This window comes from Carcharhinus amblyrhynchos, chromosome 8, assembly GCF_965287045.1.
Source record: "Carcharhinus amblyrhynchos chromosome 8, sCarAmb.v2.hapA, whole genome shotgun sequence".
Lineage (NCBI taxonomy): Eukaryota > Metazoa > Chordata > Chondrichthyes > Carcharhiniformes > Carcharhinidae > Carcharhinus > Carcharhinus amblyrhynchos.
In genome coordinates this window covers 125,370,754-125,393,214 of record NC_137331.1, presented here as the reverse complement: position 1 = coordinate 125,393,214, position 22,461 = coordinate 125,370,754, and the positions used below count along the sequence as shown (strand labels likewise).

Here is a 22,461-nt window from a genome sequence, read left to right as displayed (position 1 = left end):
CTATGTTCTATGACAAACAACAATGGATCCAACACCGATCCCTGCGGTACCCCACTCGTCACAGGCCTCTACTCAGAGAAGCAACCCTCCACAACCATTCTCTGGCTTCTTCTATTGAGCCAGTGTCTAATTCAATTTGTACCTCCCCATGTATACCTATACCTTCACTTGAGGACTACACTTACCTTTATCCATCAGTACCTTAAAGCTTACTGAATTGTGGTCACTGGTCCTGAACTGCTCTCCTACTGAAACTCTGACTACCTGGCCAGGCTCATTCCCAACACCAGGTCCAGTACTGCCCCTTCCCTAGTTGGACTATCTACATACTGTTTCAAGAAGCCCCCCTGGATGCTCCTTACAAACTTTGCCTCATCCACGCTCCTAGCATTAAGTGAATCTCTGTCAATTTAGGGAAAGTTAAAATCTCCCACCACAACAACCTTGTTACTTTTACACCTTGCCAAAATCTGTCTACATATCTGTTCCTCTATTTCCTGCTGGCTGTTGGACAACCTATAGTAAACCCCCAACATTGTGATTACACCTTTCCTATTCCTGAGCTCTACTCATATTGCCTCGCTGTATGAGCCCTCCAAAGTTTCCTTCCACAGTACAGCTGTGATATTTTCCTTAACCAGTAGTGCAACTCCCCACCCCTTTTATATCCCCCTCTATTCCGTCTGAAACATCTGTATCCTGGAATGCTAAGCTGTCAATCCTGTCCTTCCCTTAACCAAGTCTCTGTAATGGCAATAACATCATAGTTCCAAGTACTAATCCAAGCTCTAAATTCATCTGTCTTACCTGTTACACTTCTCACATTGAAACAAATGCACTCTGTCCACCAGACCCTCTGATCACCAACCACACACTGCCTGCTCTTCCTCTGGGCTTACAGCCTACTCTCTAGTTCCCCTTCAGTTAATTCACCTTTGCTTTGGTTCCCACCCTTCCCCCCGTGCCCCCCCCCCCACCCCCTCCCAGCAAACTAGTTTAAATCCTCCCATGTGACATTAGCAAACCTCCCGACCTGAATATTTATGCCCCTCCAATTTAGATACAACTCTTCCTTCCTGTATAGATCTCACCTGCTCTGAGGAGATCCCAATAGTCCAAATATCTGAAACCCTCTTGCCTACAACAGCTGTTTAGCCAGATGTTGAGCTGTACTATCTTCCTATTTCAAGCCTCACTGGCATGTGGCACAGAGAGTAATCCTGAGATTACAACCCTAGCGGCCCTGCTTTTTAACTTTCTACCCAACTCCCCAAACTGCTGCTGTAGGACCTCATCACTCTTCCTACCTATGTGGTCAGTACCAATATGTACCACAACCTCTGACTGTTCACCCTCTCCCTTCAGAATGTTTTCTGCCCAGAGTCATTCTGGACCCTGGCACCAGGGAGGCAACATACCATCCTGGAATCATAAGAACATAAGAAATAGGAGCAGGAGTAGGCCATCTAGCCCTTCGAGCCTGCCCCACCATTCAATAAGATCATGGCTGATCTGAAGTGAATCAGTTCCACTTTCCTGCTTTCTCCCCACAACCCTTAATTCCCCTGTCTATCAAAAACCTATCTACCCGTGACTTAAATAAATTTAGCGAGGTAGCCTCCACCACTTCAACGGGCAGAGAATTCCAGAGATTCACCACCCTTTGAGTGAAGAAGTTCCTCCTCAACTCTGGTCTAAACTGCTCCCCCCTTATCTTGAGGCTGTGCCCTCTAGTTCTGCTATCCTTTCTGAGCGGGAAGAATCTCCCTATCTCTACCCTATCCATCCCCTTCATTATCTTATACGTCTCTATAAGATCCCCCCTCATCCTTCTAAACTCCAACAAGTACAGTCTATTTAGTCTCTCTTCTCCGGTATCAGCCTAGTGAACCTCCTCTGCACTCCCTCCAAGGCCAAAATATCCTTGCGCAAGAGCAGTGACCAAAACTGCACACAGTACTCCAGCTGTGGCCTCACCAGTCCGCTTTCACATCCACGGAAGCACCTACTATAGAATTCCTAAAACTATTGCTTTAGCGCTCTTTGTCCCTTCCTGCTTATTAACAGGACCAGCTCTATTGCCACTGCTCTGGTTGCTGCTGCTGTTAAGCCCTGATAGTAAGAAGTCTCACAACACCAGGTTTAAATCCAACCAGACTTAAACCCCAGTCCAACGCCTGCATCTCTACATCATCCCCTGATAGGCCATCCACCCCAACAGTATCCAAAATGGCATACTTGTTAGAGAGGGGGATGACCACAGGGGATTCCTGCACTGACTGCATGCCCCTTCTAGTGGTCACCCACCTATCTGCCTGCACTTTGGGTGTGACCACGTCTCTAAAACCCCTGTCTATGACACTTTCTGCCACCTTCATGTTCCTAAGTGATTTAGTTTTTTGAGGAAGCGATGATGATTGATGAGGGTAGAGCAGCGGATGTTATCTACATGGACTTCAGTAAGGTCTTTGACAAGGTCGCTCATGGCAAACTGATGCAGAAGGTGAGATCACACGGGATCAGAGATGAGCTGGCAAGGTGGATACAAAACTGGCTCGGTCAAAGAAGACAGAGGGTAACAGTGGAAGGATGCGTTTCTGAATGGAGGGCTGTGACAAGTGGTGTTCCTCAGGGATCAGTGCTGGGACCTTTGCTGTTTGTAATATATATAAATGATTTGGAGGAAAATGTAACTGGTTTGATTAGTAAGTTTGCGGACGACACAAAGGTTGGTGGATTTGCGGATAGCGATGAGGACCATCAGAGGATACAGCAGGATTTAGATCAATTGGAGACTTGGGCAGATGGAAAATGGAGTTTAACCTGGACAAATGTGAGATAATGCATTTTAGAAGATCTAATCCAGATAGGAAATATATAGTTAATGGCAGAACCCTTAAGAGTATTGATAGATAAAGGGAGCTGGGTGTACAGGTCACTGAAAGTGGCAATGCAGGTGGAGAAGGTAGTTAAGAAGGCATACAGCATGCTTGCCTCCATAGGCCGGGTCATTGAGTTTAAAAATTGGTAAGTCATGTTGCAGCTTTATACAACTTTAATTAGGCTGCTGTTGGAATATAATGTTCAATTCTGGTCACCACAATACCAGAAGGTTGTGGAGGCTTTGCAGATAGGTGCAGAAGAGATTTACCAGGATGTTGCCTGGTATGGAGGGCATTAGCTATGAGGAGAGGTTGGAGAAACTTGGTTTATTCTCACTGGAATGACAGAGGTTGAGGAGAGACCTGATAGAAGTCTACAAGATTATGAGGGGCATGGCTAGTCAGAAGCTTTTTCTTCAGGGTGGAAAAGTCACTCACTAGGGGCATAGGCTTAAGGGGCAAGGTTCAGAGGAGATGTACAAGGCAGATTTTTTTTTCCTTTTAAAATCAGAGGGTAGTGGATACCTGGAACTCATTCCCTGGAGAAGGTAGTGGAAGCAGATACAGTAGTGACTTTTAAGGGGCATCTTGACAAATACATGAACGGGAAGGGAATAAAGGGGAGTGGTCCCTAGAAGCATTGGGGAATTTTAATTCAGTGAGGCAGCATGGTCAGTGTAGTCTTGGAGGGCTGATGGGCCTGTTCCTGTGCTGTAATTTTCTTTATTCTTGGCAAGTGCATCTACTACATTCTATAAGGAGCTGCAGTTGGGTGAATTACCTGCAGATGCAGCCATCTGGAAGTTACATAGAAAAAAAACTACAGCACAAATAGGCCCTTTGTGCATAGAGATTATGGGGTTGTAGTCAGTGCAGACTTACTGGGCCAAATGGCTGCTTCCAACACTGTAGGATTTTATGTTGCTTTTCCCTGTAAGCACTCAATGTGAAATGAGTTGATCTTTAGAGACCAGCATGGATATTAACTGCTCTGATACACTTAGTGTAGTGCTGAGCTAATGTTACAACCAAATGAAAGTTACACTAAAGACTCCAGATTGTAATAAGATTCCATTCATGGCATGAGATTCAATTTAAGACTTCTGAATGAGAGCAGCAGGTTGCAAGATTAATTAGATGTCATTGCACATGATGGGCTGAGTGGTATTTTAGTGTATGGCAATATTCCCCATAAGAAGTCACAAGATGTTCTGTCAAAAATCATTTTATTGGTCTTGCACAGGTGCAAGACATAATTAATTTGCAGAGATTTAACAAATAGATAAACTTTTGCTTACCACAATCCTAGTAAAAGCTCCTACTCAGCACCTTGCTACACCATGTCAACCTAGACTGACACATATTCAACACTAATATGTACAAAATGTTACTGTCAATAGGATTCAAATCCAAGGCCACTTGGCAAGGGTGGATCCGTTCACAGGAGATCTTGTCCTTTTTGGGGGGGGGGGGGGGGAGGGGGAGGGCGGGGGGGGGCGGGGGGTGGGGGCGCAGTCTGAGCATATAATGCATAGGAAAGTGAACACTCAGCTCCCATTAGGCTAGATGGGATTACTAGGATAGCAAGTGGGCAACTGGACAGGCCTTATTCCATCCTCAAAATGCCCTAGCCAAGGCAACTATATGGCCAGTCTTAACTAATATACCATGCAAGAGTGTTTAAAACCACCACATTAAATGTTAATATTTGACCAAGTCAGATCTGCTTAAGGTTAGAAACACTTGCGATGGATTATGGAGGGGCCAGACTCATCATACTCCTGCTTACTGATCCACATTTGCTGGAAGGTGGAGAGTGAAGCCAAGATGGAGCCTCCAATCCACACTGAATACTTCCTCTCAGGTGGAGCAATGATCTTTATCCTCATTGTGCTCGGAGCCAAGGCTGTGATTTCCTTCTGCATCCGATCAGCAACACCTGGGAACATGGTGGTTCCACCAGACAAGACAGTGTTGGCATACAAATCCTTCCTGATATCTACATCACATTTCATGATGCTATTGTAACAGGCCTCATGGATGCCATGAGATTCCATCCCAAGGAAGGATGGTTGGAAAAGGGCTTCTGCGCACCTGAAACGCTCATTACCAATGGTAATGACTTGGCCATCAGGGAGCTCATAGCTTTTCTCCAAGGCTGAAGAGGAGCTGGCTGTCTGCATTTCAGATTCAAAATCTAGGGCCACGTAGGCAAGTTTCTCCTTGATGTCACGTACAATCTCCCTCTCGGCCGTGGTAGTGAAGGAGTAGCCACGCTCGGTCAGGATCTTCACTGCATAGTCAGTGAGATCCCGGCCAGCCAGGTCTAACCTCTGGATGGCATGAGGCAAGGCATACCCTTCATAGATTGGCACGGTGTGGGAAACACCATCACCAGAATCTAACACAATGCCAGTTGTACGGCCAGAGGCGTACAAGGACAGCACAGCCTGAATGGCAACGTACATGGCTGGAGTGTTGAAGGTCTCAAACATGATCTGGGTCATCTTCTCCCGGTTGGCTTTGGGGTTGAGAGGTGCCTCCGTGAGGAGAACAGGATGCTCCTCTGGGGCCACTCGCAGTTCATTGTAGAAGGTGTGGTGCCAGATCTTCTCCATGTCATCCCAGTTGGTCACAATGCCATGCTCAATTGGGTACTTCAGGGTCAGGATGCCTCTCTTGCTCTGAGCTTCATCACCAACGTAACTGTCTTTCTGACCCATTCCAACCATCACTCCCTAGAATGGGAAATTAAAAAAGATTAAACATGCCATAGGAACTACAAGTACGACAGGAGGCCACATGTAATTACATTACTCATGTAACACCTGAAAAACTGCTGGTTTCCTGAATGCTTTTGCCATCTTCAAATAGTGCCTTCTGGTTAGTGACCTTTTAGCTAAATGTCACATTACAAATCAGATGGCATTGGAAGGACAGTCAATTGGTTACTTTTCAAAGTAAAAGAGCTGGGGTTAATTGGATCATTTACAGACATGATTGGTTGAATGCTCTCACTGGTACTATATCAGATGAATAACTATCAACTAGAAAGTTAACACTTTTGTTGTTGTCCTTCAGTGTGATTGGCCTAGATGACACCTGAGAGATCAGGTAATGGAGGCACTTGGCTTGAGGGGGATGAGCCAGTTTAGTCAATTAAATTTTAGATGTTGAAACAATGACAAATTCATTCAAGGGAGAGCTTTGATCAGTCAAGAGAAGCAGCCAAATTTTTGTTCATTTCCTTCCCCCTCCACCCAAACCTGGTGAAAACTTGCTGTGCAGAAAATGCTGCTGCATTGGCCTTCATAAAAGCAGACATTTGAATGTTTGTTTGATTTGATTTATGGTCAAGTTTAGATAAAGATTCCATTACAACATCAAACCAATGTCTCTTCCTCAATCAAGAGGATAGTGACCATTCATGCATTTAATGTCCAAACCATACTGAGGAAGAGATGGTGTTCTCATTTGTCTATTTGTACCAGTGTATAGGATCCACTGATGAGGAAAAAAGGTGCCTCTTTTAGCATCCAATGTTCATTCATCCCTCAGTAAACTCATCTGTTACATCTTATGTACAATTCAGCTGGTACAATTGACCATGCGATTGTAAACACTAGTCTTCAGGCCGAGATGGTTTGACAGCCCATCCAGCGGCTGTTGAGAGCCAGCTCCTTGTACTAGAGTTACCTTGATGGTGTAGCTAGTTACCTGACCTAGTGATTACAGCTAAATGTTACTGACTTGCTTGACAACCCCATTCTCAACTAGCTACAACAGGACATAATGCTAACTAGATTATGTCAAGTAGTCTCAACACCAGTTGAACAGGTTTATTTGTTAGCATGAGCTTTTGGAGTGCTGCTCCTTCTTCAGATGGAGAGTAGTGCTCCAAAAGCTCATGCTATCAAATAAACCTGTTGGACTTTAACCCAGTGTTGAGACTACTTATTGTGCCTACTCCAGTCCAAAACTGGCAAATCCACATCATAAATTAATCTCCTCTAGCATGGGGAAGTTTTAATTGCAATTCCCAATCTTTTATTGGGAGTTCAGTATTGCAAAGTTTATATGCACTTACTCCAAGAAAGATTGGCCAGCTAGTACAGGTACACAACAATTCTAAATTTATAGGACTTGTATGGATTAGAGCATCACTGTCCAATTGAAAAGGAACTTCACATGCAGATTTGTTTCTACAGGAAATAATTTGATTTTAAAATTAGTTGAATAACCAATATTCCTCACAGCAAGATCTTAATCTCAGAGGGAGATTCCTCAGGACATGGGAGCACTTCATATTCTGAATGTAGCCACAGAGCTTGGTCAACCACTTGACCAGGCTCCATTCATAAAAAGCATCATAGTTGACTCCAATGCCATTACCAACAGTTAATAAAATGGGACCCAAATTGAAAAATTAACATGCAGCATCAAGCCATAACTGGAAGATGAATATTAATTGCTTGCTAGCAAATTCTAGATAAAAAACTGGAAGGCAATATATTGCCATTTTTTGGTAGTGGAACAAGAGCACAAGGCAAGGGAACATCATTCCAGAGGCACACAACTGATGCCTGCAACCTTTCAAGGTCTCAGGGGAATGGATTTTGGGACAAGGAGTCTAACAGACTTGGGAAGCTGAGGGGGAATAGTAAAATCAGCCAGTTTCTTATTACCAATACCCTTTAAATGGTGCACTAAAGGAAAAAGGCCACTCCCATGGTTTCAGTCAGATAATCTTCACCTTGGGTGATACACACTGGTCCTAAAAAAAATTAGATCTAAAATCTTCCACTGGCTGCTTCCCATTGGGCAGGCCTCCATCTGCTCAATAAAGGAGCTTCATATTAATTTTGGCAAAGGAAGGTTGAGAGAGAGATGGACAGAAATCTAGGAAGGTTGATGTACCGAGAATTAATTCAGGTCACAGCTCAATTCTTGTAAAGCAGAATATTTTTGCTCACTACCAGCAGACAAACCCATTCATCTTGCCCATAAAAGTTTGGTTAGTTATATTGCCCCCTCCCAAGCATTTACAAATGACATTCCTTCAAGGAATGTCATTAGCATGAAACCAGCATTCTTGGCAAGGAATTAATCCAGAGCAAGTTAGTACATTCTATTTGCAGAGCTCACCTGGTGACGGGGCCGTCCCACAATGGAGGGGAACACAGCCCTGGGGGCATCATCTCCTGCAAAGCCAACCTTACACATCCCAGATCCATTGTCAACCACCAGAGCTGCAACATCATCATCAGCCATGGTTTAAAATCTACAGGAGCTGACTGAACAACAGAGGAAAATTAAAAACATTAATACAAACACAGACCCAAAGCACACATTATACATTTTAAAACAATTAATGATCAAATTACTTCCTTCTCAACAACAATCACCCAGATTGTCAGTAATTACCGTCTCACAAATATTGCCACACCAATAATTGTCTCCAAACTGCAACTGCTGTCCCCTGTAGCATCCTCTCTCTTTAAAGTACAAAAGGCTCCACCTACATTCTCATCAGATGAGTCAGACAACCAATGAGATTTAGTGGGATGGGTCAAAGGTACCACTGAGATGTTGGGAATTGAGTTACAGAGAAAGAACCCAGTTATGTAATTTATTTTGTGACTTCCGGGTATTATTCATACTTTGAAACATTTCTCCGCACCTTTTTGCACGTGGTTGGATTCTCTTTTTCCCAATTTCCCTCCCTGTTAGATGGTGACTTGTTCAGACATCAGTCCCCAGGACACAGAGGGAACAAGCAGGAACGTCAGCAACTTGCAATTGTACAGCATCTTTAACACAGTAAATCAGTCACAGCAGTGATTACCAAACACAATTTGACACAGAGTCACATAAAGCTTGGACAAAGAAGTAGGTTGTAAAGAAGGAGATTAAGACAGAGAATTCCAGAGCAATCAGTTGAAGGTACAACCACCAATCGTGGAGAGATGAAAATTGGGGATATTCAAGAGATACAGATTTCTCTGGAGGTTGTGGGGGCAGGTAGAGATTACAGAGATAGTTAGGGGCAAGTGAAGGAATTTGAAGCCAAAGATGAAAATTTTAAAATCAAAGTATTGCTGGAACCCAGCAGCCAACTGAAGTCAAGGATATTTTGGCCTTGGAGGGAGTGCAGAGGAGGTTTACTAGGCTGATGCCGGAGTTGAGGGGGCTGAGCTATGAGGAGAGGCTGAATAAATTAGGCTTGTACTCGTTAGAGTTTAGAAGAATGAGGGGAGATCTCATTGAGATGTATAAGATGATGAATGGGATGAATAGGATAGAGGTGGAGAGACTCTTCCCGCTCAGAAAGGATAGTAGGACTAGGGGGCACAGCCTCACGATAAAGAGGGGGGGCGGTTTAGAACAGAGCTGAGGAGGAACTTCTTCACTCAAAGGGTGGTGAATCTCTGAAATTCTCTGCCCATTGAAGTGGTGGAGGCTACCTCGCTAACTATTTTTAAGACGCGGGTTGATGGGTCTTTGATAAGAGAGGGGATTAAGGGTTATGGGGAGAGGGCCGGAAAGTGGAACTGAGCCACGACAGATCAGCCATGATCTTATTGAATGGCGGGGCAGGCTCGAAGGGCTAGATGGCCTACTCCTGCTCCTATTTCTTATGTTCTTATGTCAGAAAAACAGGGGTAGTGGGAATGGGATTTAGAGCAGAAAAGGAGACCACACTTTACAGTCTAATTATTAGAAGGTACTTTGGGCCTAGAGTTTCTTTGAATTGATCACAAGGTGTGAGTTTTAATCAATGCTTTGTGTTGCGTTAACTTGGCGAGGCAAGCAGCAAGCCAAGTTTAAATTATCCTCAATCGCAGTAGGAAATAGAACATAGTATTATTGAATGCTAGCTTGTGATGCTCATTAGAAAATCTGCTCTCATGGTCAATGCTCACACGCTGGTGAAAGGAAGGACAGATCATGTCAGGATCATTGAATGTCCATAGAGCCAGCTAGCTTCAGACCAACAGAGAGAGGAGAGTCGGTGTCAGCAATACAGCAGCCTATAAAGACAGTTCAATCAAAGTTTAAGTTTATTTATTAGTGTCACAAGTTGGCTTACATTAACACTGCAATGAAGTTACTGTGAAAATCCCCTACTCTCTCTCTGGCACCTGTTCAGGTACACTGAGGGAGAATTTAGCATGGCCAATGCACCTAACCAGCACCGTCTAGTTGGGGAAGATGCTGGCATAGTAGTAATGTCACTGCATTAGTAATCCTGAGACCCAGGCTAATGCTGTGCACTGCATTAACTATTTAAGCTGGAATTGAAGGCTAGCCTCAGTAATGGTGATAATGAAACATTGTTGATTGTCATAAAGACCCATCTGGTTCATTAATGTCCTTTAGGGGAAGAAAATCTGCCGTCCTTTCCTGGTCTGGCCTATATGTGACTCCAGAGCCACAGCAATATTTGGTAGGAAGAATGGTAGGAAGGACTATTACTTACGGGGCGAAAAACTGCAGCAGGCGACGGTGCAGAGGGACCTCGGGGTCCTTGTGCATGAGTCGCAAAAACCCAGCTTGCAGGTGCAGCAGGTGGTCAGGAAGGTGAATGGGATGCTGGCCTTCATAGCGAGGGGGATTGAATATAAAAGTAGGGAGGTCTTGCTGCAGCTGTATAGGGCATTGGTGAGGCCGCAGCTGGAGTACTGTGTGCAGTTTTGGTCGCTGCACTTGCGCAAGGATATTTTGGCCTTGGAGGGAGTGCAGAGGAGGTTTACTAGGCTGATACCGGAGTTGAGGGGGTTGAGCTATGAGGAGAGGCTGAATAAACTGGACTTGTACTCGTTAGAGTTTAGAAGAATGAGGGGAGATCTCACTGAGACGTATAAGATGATGAATGGGATGGATAGGATAGAGGTGGAGAGACTCTTCCCGCTCAAAAAAGACAGTAGGACTAGGAGGCACAGCCTCAAGATAAAAGGGGGGCGGTTTAGAACAGAGTTGAGGAGGAACTTCTTCACTCAAAGGGTGGTGAATCTCTGGAATTCTCTGCCCGTTGAAGTGGTGGAGGCTGCCTCGCTAAATATTTTTAAGACGTGGGTTGATGGGTTTTTGATAAGAGAGGGGATTAAGGGTTATGGGGAGAAAGCGGGAAAGTGGAACTGAGCAGCGACAGATCAGCCATGATCTTATTGAATGGCGGGGCAGGCTCGAAGGGCTAGATGGCCTATTCCTGCTCCTATTTCTTATGTTCTTATTAATATGGTTGACTCTTAGATACTCTCTGAAATGGTAGAGCAATTCCCTCAATTAAGAGCAATTATGGATGGAAAACAAATGCTGGCCTTGCCTGCGACACCCACATTCCACAAACATTTAAAAGTGTTTCCAGTACATTAGGGGTTAAAGTACAGACACACAAACTGCATAGACTTTACCTTATTTGGTAATTAACCTGCAGAGCTTGCTCAGGCACACCTAGATATTTAAAGTGGCAGGTTTAAGGAAAGTACCTAGCTATTACTGTTCATGGAATCTTCTAGTTCCAAGAGAGGGTAACTCCTGTTGCAACACTAAAATGAAACTTGTGAACAGTATTGATTGATTCTCACATGAAGGTTTGACACTGTCTCTGATCCGCATGTCATTGTGAATAGTTGTGGACCAGACCGGGTAAGGACAGCAGATTTTCTTCTCTAAAGGACATTAGTGAATCAGACAGGGTTTTACAGCAATCAACAATGGTTTCATGGTCATGGAACTTTAATTCCAGATTTTTATTGAATTCAAATTTCACAGTCTGCCATGGTGGATTTGAACCCGGGTCCTCCGAGCATTACGCTGGGTCCCTGGATTACTTGCCCAGTTACAATACCACTATGCCACCACCTTCCACAGCTGATCTGTTTGTGGCCTCAACTCCACATCCTGCCCACCCAAAATGACCTTTGACTCAGCCTTAAAAATATTCATTTGCCTCCACCTCTCTCTGGGGAAGAGAATTCCAAAAACACATGACCCTCAGAGGATAGATTTTGCTGTATCTCTGTCTTAAATGTAAGACTCCTTATTTTTCTCTCCCACAAGGGGGAAGCATAATTCCAGCTTCCAACCTGTAAATTCCCCTCAGCATCTTTCAATCAGACCACCTTTCATTATTCTAAACTCCAATGATACAGGCCCAGTCTGTCCAAGCTTTCCTCATCAACCTCTATCCCGCCCCCCCCACTCCGTTCATCCCACATATCAATTGACTGAAACTTCTCTGAAGTGTTTCTAATGTCTTCTTAAATAAGCAGATCAAAACTGTACACAGTACAGTAGATGTGTCTCACTAATGCCCTGAACAAATGCAGAAAACCCTTCCTTTTGCAATAAACAACAACATTGTGTCACTGGCAACACTGACACTTATGTGCACCCCTAATTGCCCTCAAGAAGGTGATGGCAGGCCTTCATTTTGAACAAATGCAGTCGTGTTTGTAGCTGTTAGCTGAAACATGAGAACCTCACTTGACTTCATATTCAGGAGCCAAGTACATTGATGAGGGACTGGAGTCACATACAGGCTAAAGCAGTGAGCTCATGTGTAATTAATAGACATGATCCAGGGTGAGCCTTCATCTTCCCCACTGAAATAATCAGACAAGATAAATGCAGTCTCATCCTTTCAACCTTCCAGGATCTCCAAATGGCCAGTTGTCCATATCTGTATTGTTCCACCACTGATGGCCATGCCTTCAGCTGCCTCCGCTCTGAGCTTCTGAATTCCCTCCCCACACCCTCTAACTCCCTCTCTCTCTTTCTCCTGCTTCAAACTGACCAAGTGCTTGGTCATCTGACCTGATATCTGCTCACATGGGCTGATTTAGTCTGAGATACTCTATGTGATGCACATTGGGAGGGTGTAGCATTAAAGATGCTAAGTTATTGAAAGTTGTTATTCATTATTTTAAACATCCAGAGTGACAGAATCAAATGACAGGGGAGGCCACTCAGCCCATTGTCTGTGCTGGCTCTTTGCAATAGCTTTCCAATTATTCCCTTTCCCCCAATAGCCCGACGAAGCTTTGCCTTTAGAACAGCAATTGGCCAACTTGAAATTCAATTAATTAATAAATCTGGAATTGAAACCAATCTCAGTAATGGTGACCATTAAATTATCATCCATAGTTGCAAAAGCCCATTTGGTTCACTAATGTCCTTTAGGGAAGGAAATCTGCCTTCCTTACTTGGTCTGGCCTGCAAGTGACTGCAGAGCCACAGCCATGTGATTGGTTCTTAACACCCCTCTGAAATGGCCAAGCGAGACACTCGGCTGCAGTCAAGAAGGCACTTTACTAATACCTTCTCATTGTCTACGCTGGCCTAGCCTGTGACACTCACATCCCATGAAAGAATGCATTTTAAAATGTTTCCAGCACACTAGAGGTTCAGGGACTGACTCACAAACTGCAGAGGATTTACCTTATTTGGTAATTAACCTGCAGAGCTTGCTCAGGCACACCTAGATATTTAAAGTGACAGGCTTAAGGAAAGTACCTAGCTATTACTGTTCATGGAATCTTCCAGTTTCAGGAGAGATGAATACCTGGTTGGAACAGCAAAATGAAACTTGTGGACAGTATTGATTGATTCTCACATGAGAGATTGACATTTTCTTCTTTTCATTCATTCATTGGATCTGCATGCCATAGGCTGAATAAACTAGGCTTGTACTCGTTGGAGTTTAGAAGAATGAGGGGAGATCTCATTGAGACGTATAAGATGATGAATGGGATGGATAGGATAGAGGTGGAGAGACTCTTCCCACTGAAAAAAGACAGTAGGACTAGGGGGCACAGCCTCAAGATAAAGGGGGGGCGTTTTAGAACGGAGTTGAGGAGGAACTTCTTCACTCAAAGGGTGGTGAATCTCTGGAATTCTCTACCCGTTGAAGTGGTGGAGGCTGCCTCGCTAAATATTTTCAAGAAGCGGGTTGATGGGTTTTTGATAAGAGAGGGGATTAAGGGTTATGGGGAGAGGGCCGGAAAGTGGAACTGAGCCACGACAGATCAGCCATGATCTTATTGAATGGCGGGGCAGGCTCGAAGGGCCAGATGGCCTACTTCTGCTCCTATTTCTTATGTTCTTATGTTCTATTCTGCCACTCGAACCTGCTCTACTATTGAACAAGATCATAGCTGATATTTGATTTGATTTATTATTGACACATATATTAGGCACTATACAGACAAAGCATAGCATTCATAGAGAAGGAAAGGAGAAAGCGCAGAATGTCGTGGTGCAGTCACAGCTAGGATGTAAAGATCAACTTAGTGCGAGATAGATCCATTCAAAAATCTGATGGCAGCAGGGAAGAAGCTGTTTTTGTGTCAGTTGGTATGTGATCTCAGACCTTTGTATATTTTTTCCGACAGAAGAATGTGGAAGGGAGTATGTCCTGGATGCGTGGGGTCCTTAATTATGCTGGCTACTTTTCTGAAGTAGCAGGAAGTATAGACAGAGTCAGTGGATGGGTGGCTGGTTTGTGTGATGGACTAGGTTTCGTTCATGACTCTTTGTTGTTTCTTGCAGCCTTGGTCAGAGCACGAACGATACCAAGCTGTGATACAAGCAGAAAGGATGTTTTCTATGATCTGATTGTGGCATCAACTTCACATTCTGCCTATCTCTGATAGCCTTTGACTCCCTCTTAATCAAGAATCTATTTAACTCAGCCTTAAAAATATTCAATTACCTTCCTGTCACCACTTCCCAGGGGAGAGATTTCCAAATATTTATGACCCTCCAAGAGATTGAATATAAAAGTCGGGTGGTCTTGCTGCAACTGTACAGGGCACTGGTGAGGCCGCAGCTGGAGTACTGTGTGCAGTTTTGGTCGCCGCACTTGCGCAAGGATATTTTGGCCTTGGAGGGAGTGCAGAGGAGGTTTACTAGGCTGATACCGGAGTTGAGGGGGTTGAGCTATGAGGAGAGGCTGAATAAACTGGGCTTGTACTCGTTAGAGTTTAGAAGAATGAGGGGAGATCTCATTGAGACGTATAAGATAATGAATGGGATGGATAGGATAGAGGTGGAGAGACTCTTCCCGCTCAAAAAAGACAGTAGGACTAGGGGGCACAGCCTCAAGATAAAAGGGGGGCGGTTTAGAACGGAGTTGAGGAGGAACTTCTTCACTCAAAGGGTGGTGAATCTCTGGAATTCTCTGCCCGTTGAAGTGGTGGAGGCTGCCTCGCTAAATATTTTTAAGACGCGGGTTGATGGGTTTTTGATGAGAGAGGGGATTAAGGGTTATGGGGAGAGGGCAGGAAAGTGGAACTGAGCCACGACAGATCAGCCGTGATCTTATTGAATGGCGGGGCAGGCTCGAAGGGCTAGATGGCCTACTCCTGCTCCTATTTCTTATGTTCTTATGTTCTTATGTTCTCAGAAAGGACAGTAGGACTAGAGGGCACAGCCTCAAGATAAGGGGGGAGCAATTTAGAACAGAGTTGAGGAGGAACTTCTTCACTCAAAGGATGGTGAATCTCTGGAATTCTCTGCCTGTTGAGGTGGTGGAGGCTGCCTTGCTAAATATTTTTAAGACACGGGTTGATGGGTTTTTGATAAGCGAGGGGATTAAGGGTTATGGGGAGAGGGCGGGAATGTGCAACTGAGCCACTTCAGATCAGCCATGATCTTATTGAATGGCAGGGCAGGCTTGAAGGGCTAGATGGCCTACTCCTGCTCCTATTTCTTATGTTCTTGTGTTCTTATGTAGAAAAAAAATTCTTTTCATCTCTGAGTTAAATGGAAGACTCCTTATTTTTAAACTGTGTCTCCTAGTTCAAGTCTCTCCCACAAGAGGAAGCGTCCTTTCAGCATCCATCCTACCAAATTCCCTCAGGAAATGTTATGCTTTAATAAGATTGCCTCTCATTCTTCTAAACTCCAATAGATATAGGTTCATCCTGTCCAACACCTCATTAGATAACAACCCTCCCCAATCCAAGATATTAGTTGAGCGAACCTTCTCTGAACTGTTTCTAAAACATTCATATCCTTTCTTAAATAAGCTGACCAAAACTCTGCACAGCACACCAGACATAGTCTTCCAACACCTTGTAACTCAGGAAATGGAAGGGAGGGGGAATCTCATGGAAATTATAATGACCCGGCAAGTGGTCATAGAATGAACATAGAAACCCTACAGTACAGAAAGAGACCATTTGGCCCATCGAGTCTGCACTGACCACAATCCCACCCAGGCCCTACCCCCATATCCCTACTAATTTTATCCACGAATCCCTCTGACCTATGCAATTGAGCAAACTCTTGGTCTGCGGGCTGACAAAGCTCACGGTCCAGATGGACTTCACACTAAGATCTTGAAGAGGCTAATGAAATATTTGGTTTTAATTTTCCAAGATTCCCTAGATTCAGGGAAAGTTCCGTAGACTGGAAAATAGCAAGTGTAACTCCATTGTTTAAAAAAGGAGGCAGACAAAGCACAGAACTACAAGCCAATTAGCCTGACATCTGTGATAGGAAAAATATTAGAAGCCATTAGAACAAAGAACAAAAACAGCCCGGGAAACAGGCCCTTCGGCCCAACGAGCCTGCGCTGCCATTTTAACATTATTAAATGATACTGCAGAGCACTCAGAAAAATTCAAGGCAACCAGGCAGAGTCAACATGGTTTTGTGAAAGTAAATTATGTTTATGCTGGCCTTCATAGCGAGGGGGATTGAATATAAAAGTAGGGAGGTCTTGCTGCAGCTGTATAGGGCATTGGTGAGGCCGCAGCTGGAGTACTGTGTGCAGTTTTGGTCGCCGCACTTACGCAAGGATATTTTGGCCTTGGAGGGAGTGCAGAGGAGGTTTACTAGGCTGATGCCGGAGTTGAGGAGGTTGAGCTATGAGGAGAGGCTGAATAAACTGGGCTTGTACTCGTTAGAGTTTAGAAGAATGAGGGGAGATCTCATTGAGACATATAAGATGATGAATGGGATGGATAGGATAGAGGTGGAGAGACTCTTCCCGCTCAGAAAGGATAGTAGGACTAGGAGGCACAGCCTCAAGATAAAAGGGGGGCGGTTTAGAACAGAGTTGAGGAGGAACTTCTTCACTCAAAGGGTGGTGAATCTCTGGAATTCTCTGCCCGTTGAAGTGGTGGAGGCTGCCTCACTAAATATTTTTAAGACGCGGGTTGTTGGGTTTTTGATAAGCGAAGGGATTAAGGGTTATGGGGAGAGGGCGGGAATGTGGAACTGAGCCACGACAGATCAGCCGTGATCTTATTGAATGGTGGGGCAGGCTCGAAGGGCTAGATGGCCTACTCCTGCTCCTATTTCTTATGTTCTTATGTTCTTAACCAATTTATTCGAGTTCTTTGAAGGAGTCATATGTCCTATGAATAAAGGAGAACTGGTGGATGTACTGTACCTGGATTTCCAGAAGGCATTTGAAAAGATGCCATATTAAGGGTTGTTACAGAAAATAAAAGTGCATGGCTTAGAGGTTACATATTCGCATGGATTGAAGATTGGCTAATGAACAGGAAACACAGCTGGCAGAAATGGGTCTTTTTCTGGTTGGCAGATTGTGACGAGTGATGTGCTAGGGACCAGTGCTAGGGCCCCAACCTTTTAACAATTCACATCAATGACTTGGATGAAGGGACAGAAGGTATAGTTGCTAAATTTACTGATGTCACAAAGATAGATAGAAAAGTAAATTCTGAAGAGGACATAAGGAGGTGAAAAAGAGACACAGATAGGTTCAGTGAGTGGGCAAAGATTTGGCAAATGGAATAAAATGTGGAAAAATGTAAAATTGTCCATTATGTCCTTATGTTCTTATGAAGTATATTAAATGTTGAGAGATCGCAGAGCTCAGAGATGCAGATGGACCTGGGTGTCCTAGTACATGAATCTCAAACAGGTACAGTAAGTAATTGGGAAAACTAATAGAATGATATTGTTTATTGTGAGGGGAATTTATCACAAAAGTCAGGAGGTTATTCTTCAATTCTGCTGGACATTGGTGACATCATGGCTCTGATTTAGCACTAATCATGTGTGCAAATCCCAAAATGGCTGTTAAACGTTGCGAGTGACCAAAACAGGATTTGAACCAGTGAGGTTTCAGTTCCGGATCTTTCCTGCATCCCTCCCCCCGCCGATGACACGATCAGGAAGGGCATGAATCTAATTAGCATGTTTTAGCGTAAGTTATAATCAGCGGGCTTGCCATTTCTTCTGCCCTCAATGCATATTCTCACCCAGCTGGTGAGGGACTGGAGTCACATGTGGGCTAAAGCAGTGAGCTAATGTGTAATTTATAGACATGATCCAGGGTGCACCCTATCTTCCCCACTGAAATAATCAGACAAGATGAACACAGTCTCATCCCTTCAATCTTCCAGTATCTCTGCACATCTCCAAATGGCCACTTGTCCATTGAACTTGAACATCTGGATTGTTCCACCACTGATGGCCTTCAGCTGCCTGCACTTTCAGTTCCTGAATTCCCTCTCCAAATCTTTCCACCCTCTCTCCTGCTTCAAACTGACCAAGTGCTTGGTCATTTGACCTGGTATCTGCTCACATGGCCTGATTTAGTCTGAGAGTCACTGTGTGAAGCACATTGGGACTGTGTAGCACATTAAAGGTGCTTTATTAAAAGTTGTTGCTCATTAGTTTAAACATTCGGAGTGACAGAATCAAACTACTATTGAATCTGCTTTCGCCAACATTGCAGGCAGCGCCTTCCAGGTGGCAGCGCTTCTCCTCATTGCTTTTCTCGTTCTTTAATCAATTGTCTTCAGAAAGTTCATCAGATGTTATTGTTTATTGTGATGGGAATTGAGAGTTTCCCCCTAATAAATGAAATCAAATCAAATAAAAAAGAATTGAGAACCAGTGGTCAAAGTTTTAAGGCAATTGGTCAAAGAAGAAAAATCAATAATGAAATAAAGTGTTTTCTCACAGCAAGTGGTTCGGTTCTGGAATGTTTCGCCTAAGAGAGAAGTGGAGGCTGGTTCAATCAGGGTGTTCAAGAGGGAATTCAAGGAATATTTGAAAATAAACAATGTGCAGGGTCACAGGGGGAAGGCAGAAGAATGGTGCGAAATTCTGATCTGGAGAGTGAGTACAGATACAATGGGCTGAATGGTGGCATAGTGGACAGTGAAAAAGGTTATCTCGGATTATAATGGAATCTTGATCAATTGGACCAGTAGGCTGACAAATATGAGGTTAATGCTAGAGAGTTGGGGAGAGTTACAGAATAAAGAGATCTAGGAGTACAAGTTCCTAGCTCCTTGAAAGTGGAGTCACAGGTGGACAGAGTGGTGAAGAAGGCATTCAGCATGCTTGGTTTCATCAGTCAGAACATTGAATACAGGAGTTGGGACATCGTGTTGAAGTTGTACAAGACATTGGTAAGGCCACACTTGGAATATTGTGTGCAATTCTGGTCACCCTATTATAGAAAATACATTATTAAACTAGAAAGAGTGCAGAAAAGATTTACTAGGATGCTACTGGGACTTGATGGTTTGAGTTATAAGGAGAGGATGAATAGACTGGGACTTTTTTCTCTGGAGTGTAGAAGTCTGAGTCTTCTAGTGATCTATGAAATAATGAAGGCATCGATCAGCTAGATAGTCAATATCTTTCCCCAAAGATAGGGAAGTCTGAAACTAGACGGCATAGGTTTAAGGTGAGAAGGGAGAGATACAAAAATATCCAGAGGGGCAATTTTTTCACACAGAGGGTGGTGAGTGTCTGGAACAAGCTGTCAGAGGTAATAGTAGAGGCGGGTACAATTTTGTCGTTTAAAAAGCATTTAGACAGTTACATGGATACAATGGGTATCGAGGGATATGGGCCAAACACAGGCAATTAGGGTTAGCTTCGGGGTTTAAAAAAAGGCATCATGGACAAGTTGGGGCAAAGGGCCTATTTCCATGCTGTAAATTTCTATGACTCTATAATAGCCTCCTGCACTGCAACAATTCTGAATCAAAGGCCAATCTCCAGGTGCAACCCTGGAGAAAAATCTTCCAGATGTTTGCCAGAATTTTACCACCTCACCTGCCCGAGGCTCGTAAGATCCCACCTGAGGCCAATGGAGAATGCCGTTTGAGCCTTACCCGCCCTGACTCTGGGTTGGGTAAGGTGGTAAAATTCCAGACATTGAAAAAAACTTGTTTTTGTCATTTGAGCATTTCTCTTCACCAGAGATAAACATATAGAAAATTGGGCGAAAGTGCTGTATGGCTAACTCAAGTAGCATCTAATCGGTAATGAGTCTATTAGCTTTCCAATTATTAAATTTGAAAGAGCGCAGAAGAAATTTACTAGGATGTTATTGGGACTTGATCGTTTGAGTTATATGGAGAGGCTGGATAGACTGGGACATTTTTCTTTGGAGCATAGAAGGCTGAGGAGTGATCTTATAGAGGTCTATAAAATAATGAGGGGTATGGATCAGCTAGATAGTCCATATCTTTTCCCAAAGGTAGGGGAGTCTAAAACTAGAGGGTATAGGTTTAAGGTGAGAGGGAGATACAAAAGGGTCCAGCGGGTCTATTTTTCCACACAGAAAAATGGTGAGTTGTCAGAGTTAGTAGTAGAGACGGGTACAATTTTGTCTTTTAAAAAGAATTTAGACAGTTACATGGATAAGATGGGTATGGAGGGATATAGGCCAATTGTGGGCAATTGGGACTATGTGTGTGTGTAAGAGTGTGGCTGTGTGAGTGGACAAGTATCTGAATGAGTGTGTGTATGAGTGTATCTGTATGAGTGTGTGTGTGTAAGAGTGCATCCATATGAGTGTGTTTGTGTATGACTATATCTGTGAGTGTCTGTGTGTGTGTATGTGTGTGAGTGTGTGTGTACGGGTGGGTCTATGTGCGTGAATGTGTGTGTGTGTGTGTGTGTGTGTGTGTGTATATGAGTGTCTTTTGTGTGTGTATTTGTTGAGTGCTAGAATAGATTGTGAACTCTCAGCTGGTGAAGTTGGGCTGTGCAGTGTATGCAGTCAATGCAAGGCTCTTGCTCACGGCCACCTCAAGCTAGAAAATAAAATGTATACCTCAGCATTCCCAGCCCCTTCACTATTGTCTGTTCTGGCAGTCCAACTCTCTCCTGAGCTTGAGTTTTTACCCATATAAGGTGTGGAATGCTGAGTTTACCTGTTGTTATGTTGGGGCAGGTTCCTTCCCTTCAGGCGTCTTCTGTTTGGCAATCTTCCTGCCTCACTGACTCATTCTATCAAAATAATCAGGGGATGGCATCAGGACCTGGTGTCAGAACTGATAACATGAAAATATCAGATTGCCAACATTGTTATAGAACATAGAACATAGAACACTACAGCACAAACAGGCCCTTCGGCCCACAAGTTGCGCCGACCACATCACCTACCAACCTACAGACCTATCTATAACCCTCAATCTCATTAAACCCCATATACTCATCCAGAAGTCTTTTAAAAGACCCCAGCGAGTTCGCCTCCACCACCACTGACGGCAGCCGATTCCATTCACTCACCACCCTCTGAGTGAAAAACTTACCCCTAACATCACTTCTGAACCTCCCTCCCCGCACCTTAAATCTGTGTCCTCTCGTAGCGACCATTTCAAACCGGGGAAATAGCCTCTGAGAGTCCACCCTATCTATTCCTCTCAACATTTTGTAAACTTCTATCAGGTCGCCTCTCAACCTTCGTCTCTCCAGGGAAAAGAGTCCCAGCTCCCTCAACCTAACTTCATAAGGCATGCCTCCCAGTCCAGGCAACATCCTTGTAAATCTCCTCTGCACCCTTTCAATAGCTTCTACATCTTTCCTATAGTGAGGCGACCAGAACTGCGCACAATACTCCAAATGAGGCCTGACAAGGGTCTTATAAAGTTCCAGCATTACCTCCCGACTCCTAAACTCAATCCCTCGATTAATGAAGGCCAGTACACCATACGCCTTCTTGACCACCTCCTCCACCTGCGAGGCCGATTTAAGAGTCCTGTGGACCCGGACCCCAAGATCCTTCTGCTCCTCAACACTACTCAGACTTCTGCCCTTAATAGTGTACTCGTTCATCCCGTTGGTTCTGCCAAAATGGACGACAACACATTTATCCGCGTTGAAGTCCATCTGCCACTTCTCCGCCCAGTCCTGCATCCTATCTATGTCCTGCTGCAACTTTTGCCATCCTTCCAATTAAATTCCAACTAGTTTTCTAATATCCTTTTGAGAAGGAAACTTACTGCAGTTAGGATTGCCAACTGTGATTCAATGTATTCCTGGAGATTTCATCACACTCCAGCTATGAGTCAGCCAATACATCCATCCTTGTGACGTACTGCCTTCTTTCTAGTTTAATAATAATCTCTGCCCGTTGAAGTGGTGGAGGCTGCCTCACTAAATATATTTAAGACGCGGGTTGATAGGTTTTTGATAGGCAAGGGGATTAAGGGTTATGGGGAGAGGGTGGGAATGTGGAACTGAGACACGACAGATCAGCCATGATCTTATTGAATGGCGGGGCAGGCTCGAGGGGCTAGATGGCCTACTCCTGCTCCTATTTCTTATGTTTCTTATGTTTCTTATA

General features: G+C 44.1%; 1 protein-coding gene and 1 long non-coding RNA gene across 3 annotated transcripts in view; one reads left to right on the top strand and one right to left on the bottom strand.

Moving 5' to 3' along the window:
• LOC145346906 (uncharacterized) overlaps nt 1–22,461 on the top strand; it is an 86,967-nt gene that overhangs the window by 13,228 nt on the left and 51,278 nt on the right. The window lies entirely within an intron of this gene.
• LOC145346902 (actin-2-like) lies at nt 4,380–8,384 on the bottom strand. The gene is made up of 3 exons (XM_080194778.1): nt 8,307–8,384; nt 8,028–8,176; nt 4,380–5,620 (listed from the first exon to the last, which is right to left on the bottom strand). The coding sequence occupies exons 2-3, from the start codon at nt 8,151–8,153 to the stop codon at nt 4,616–4,618; spliced, it is 1,131 nt and encodes a 376-aa protein (XP_080050904.1). The 5' UTR covers nt 8,154–8,176; nt 8,307–8,384; the 3' UTR covers nt 4,380–4,615.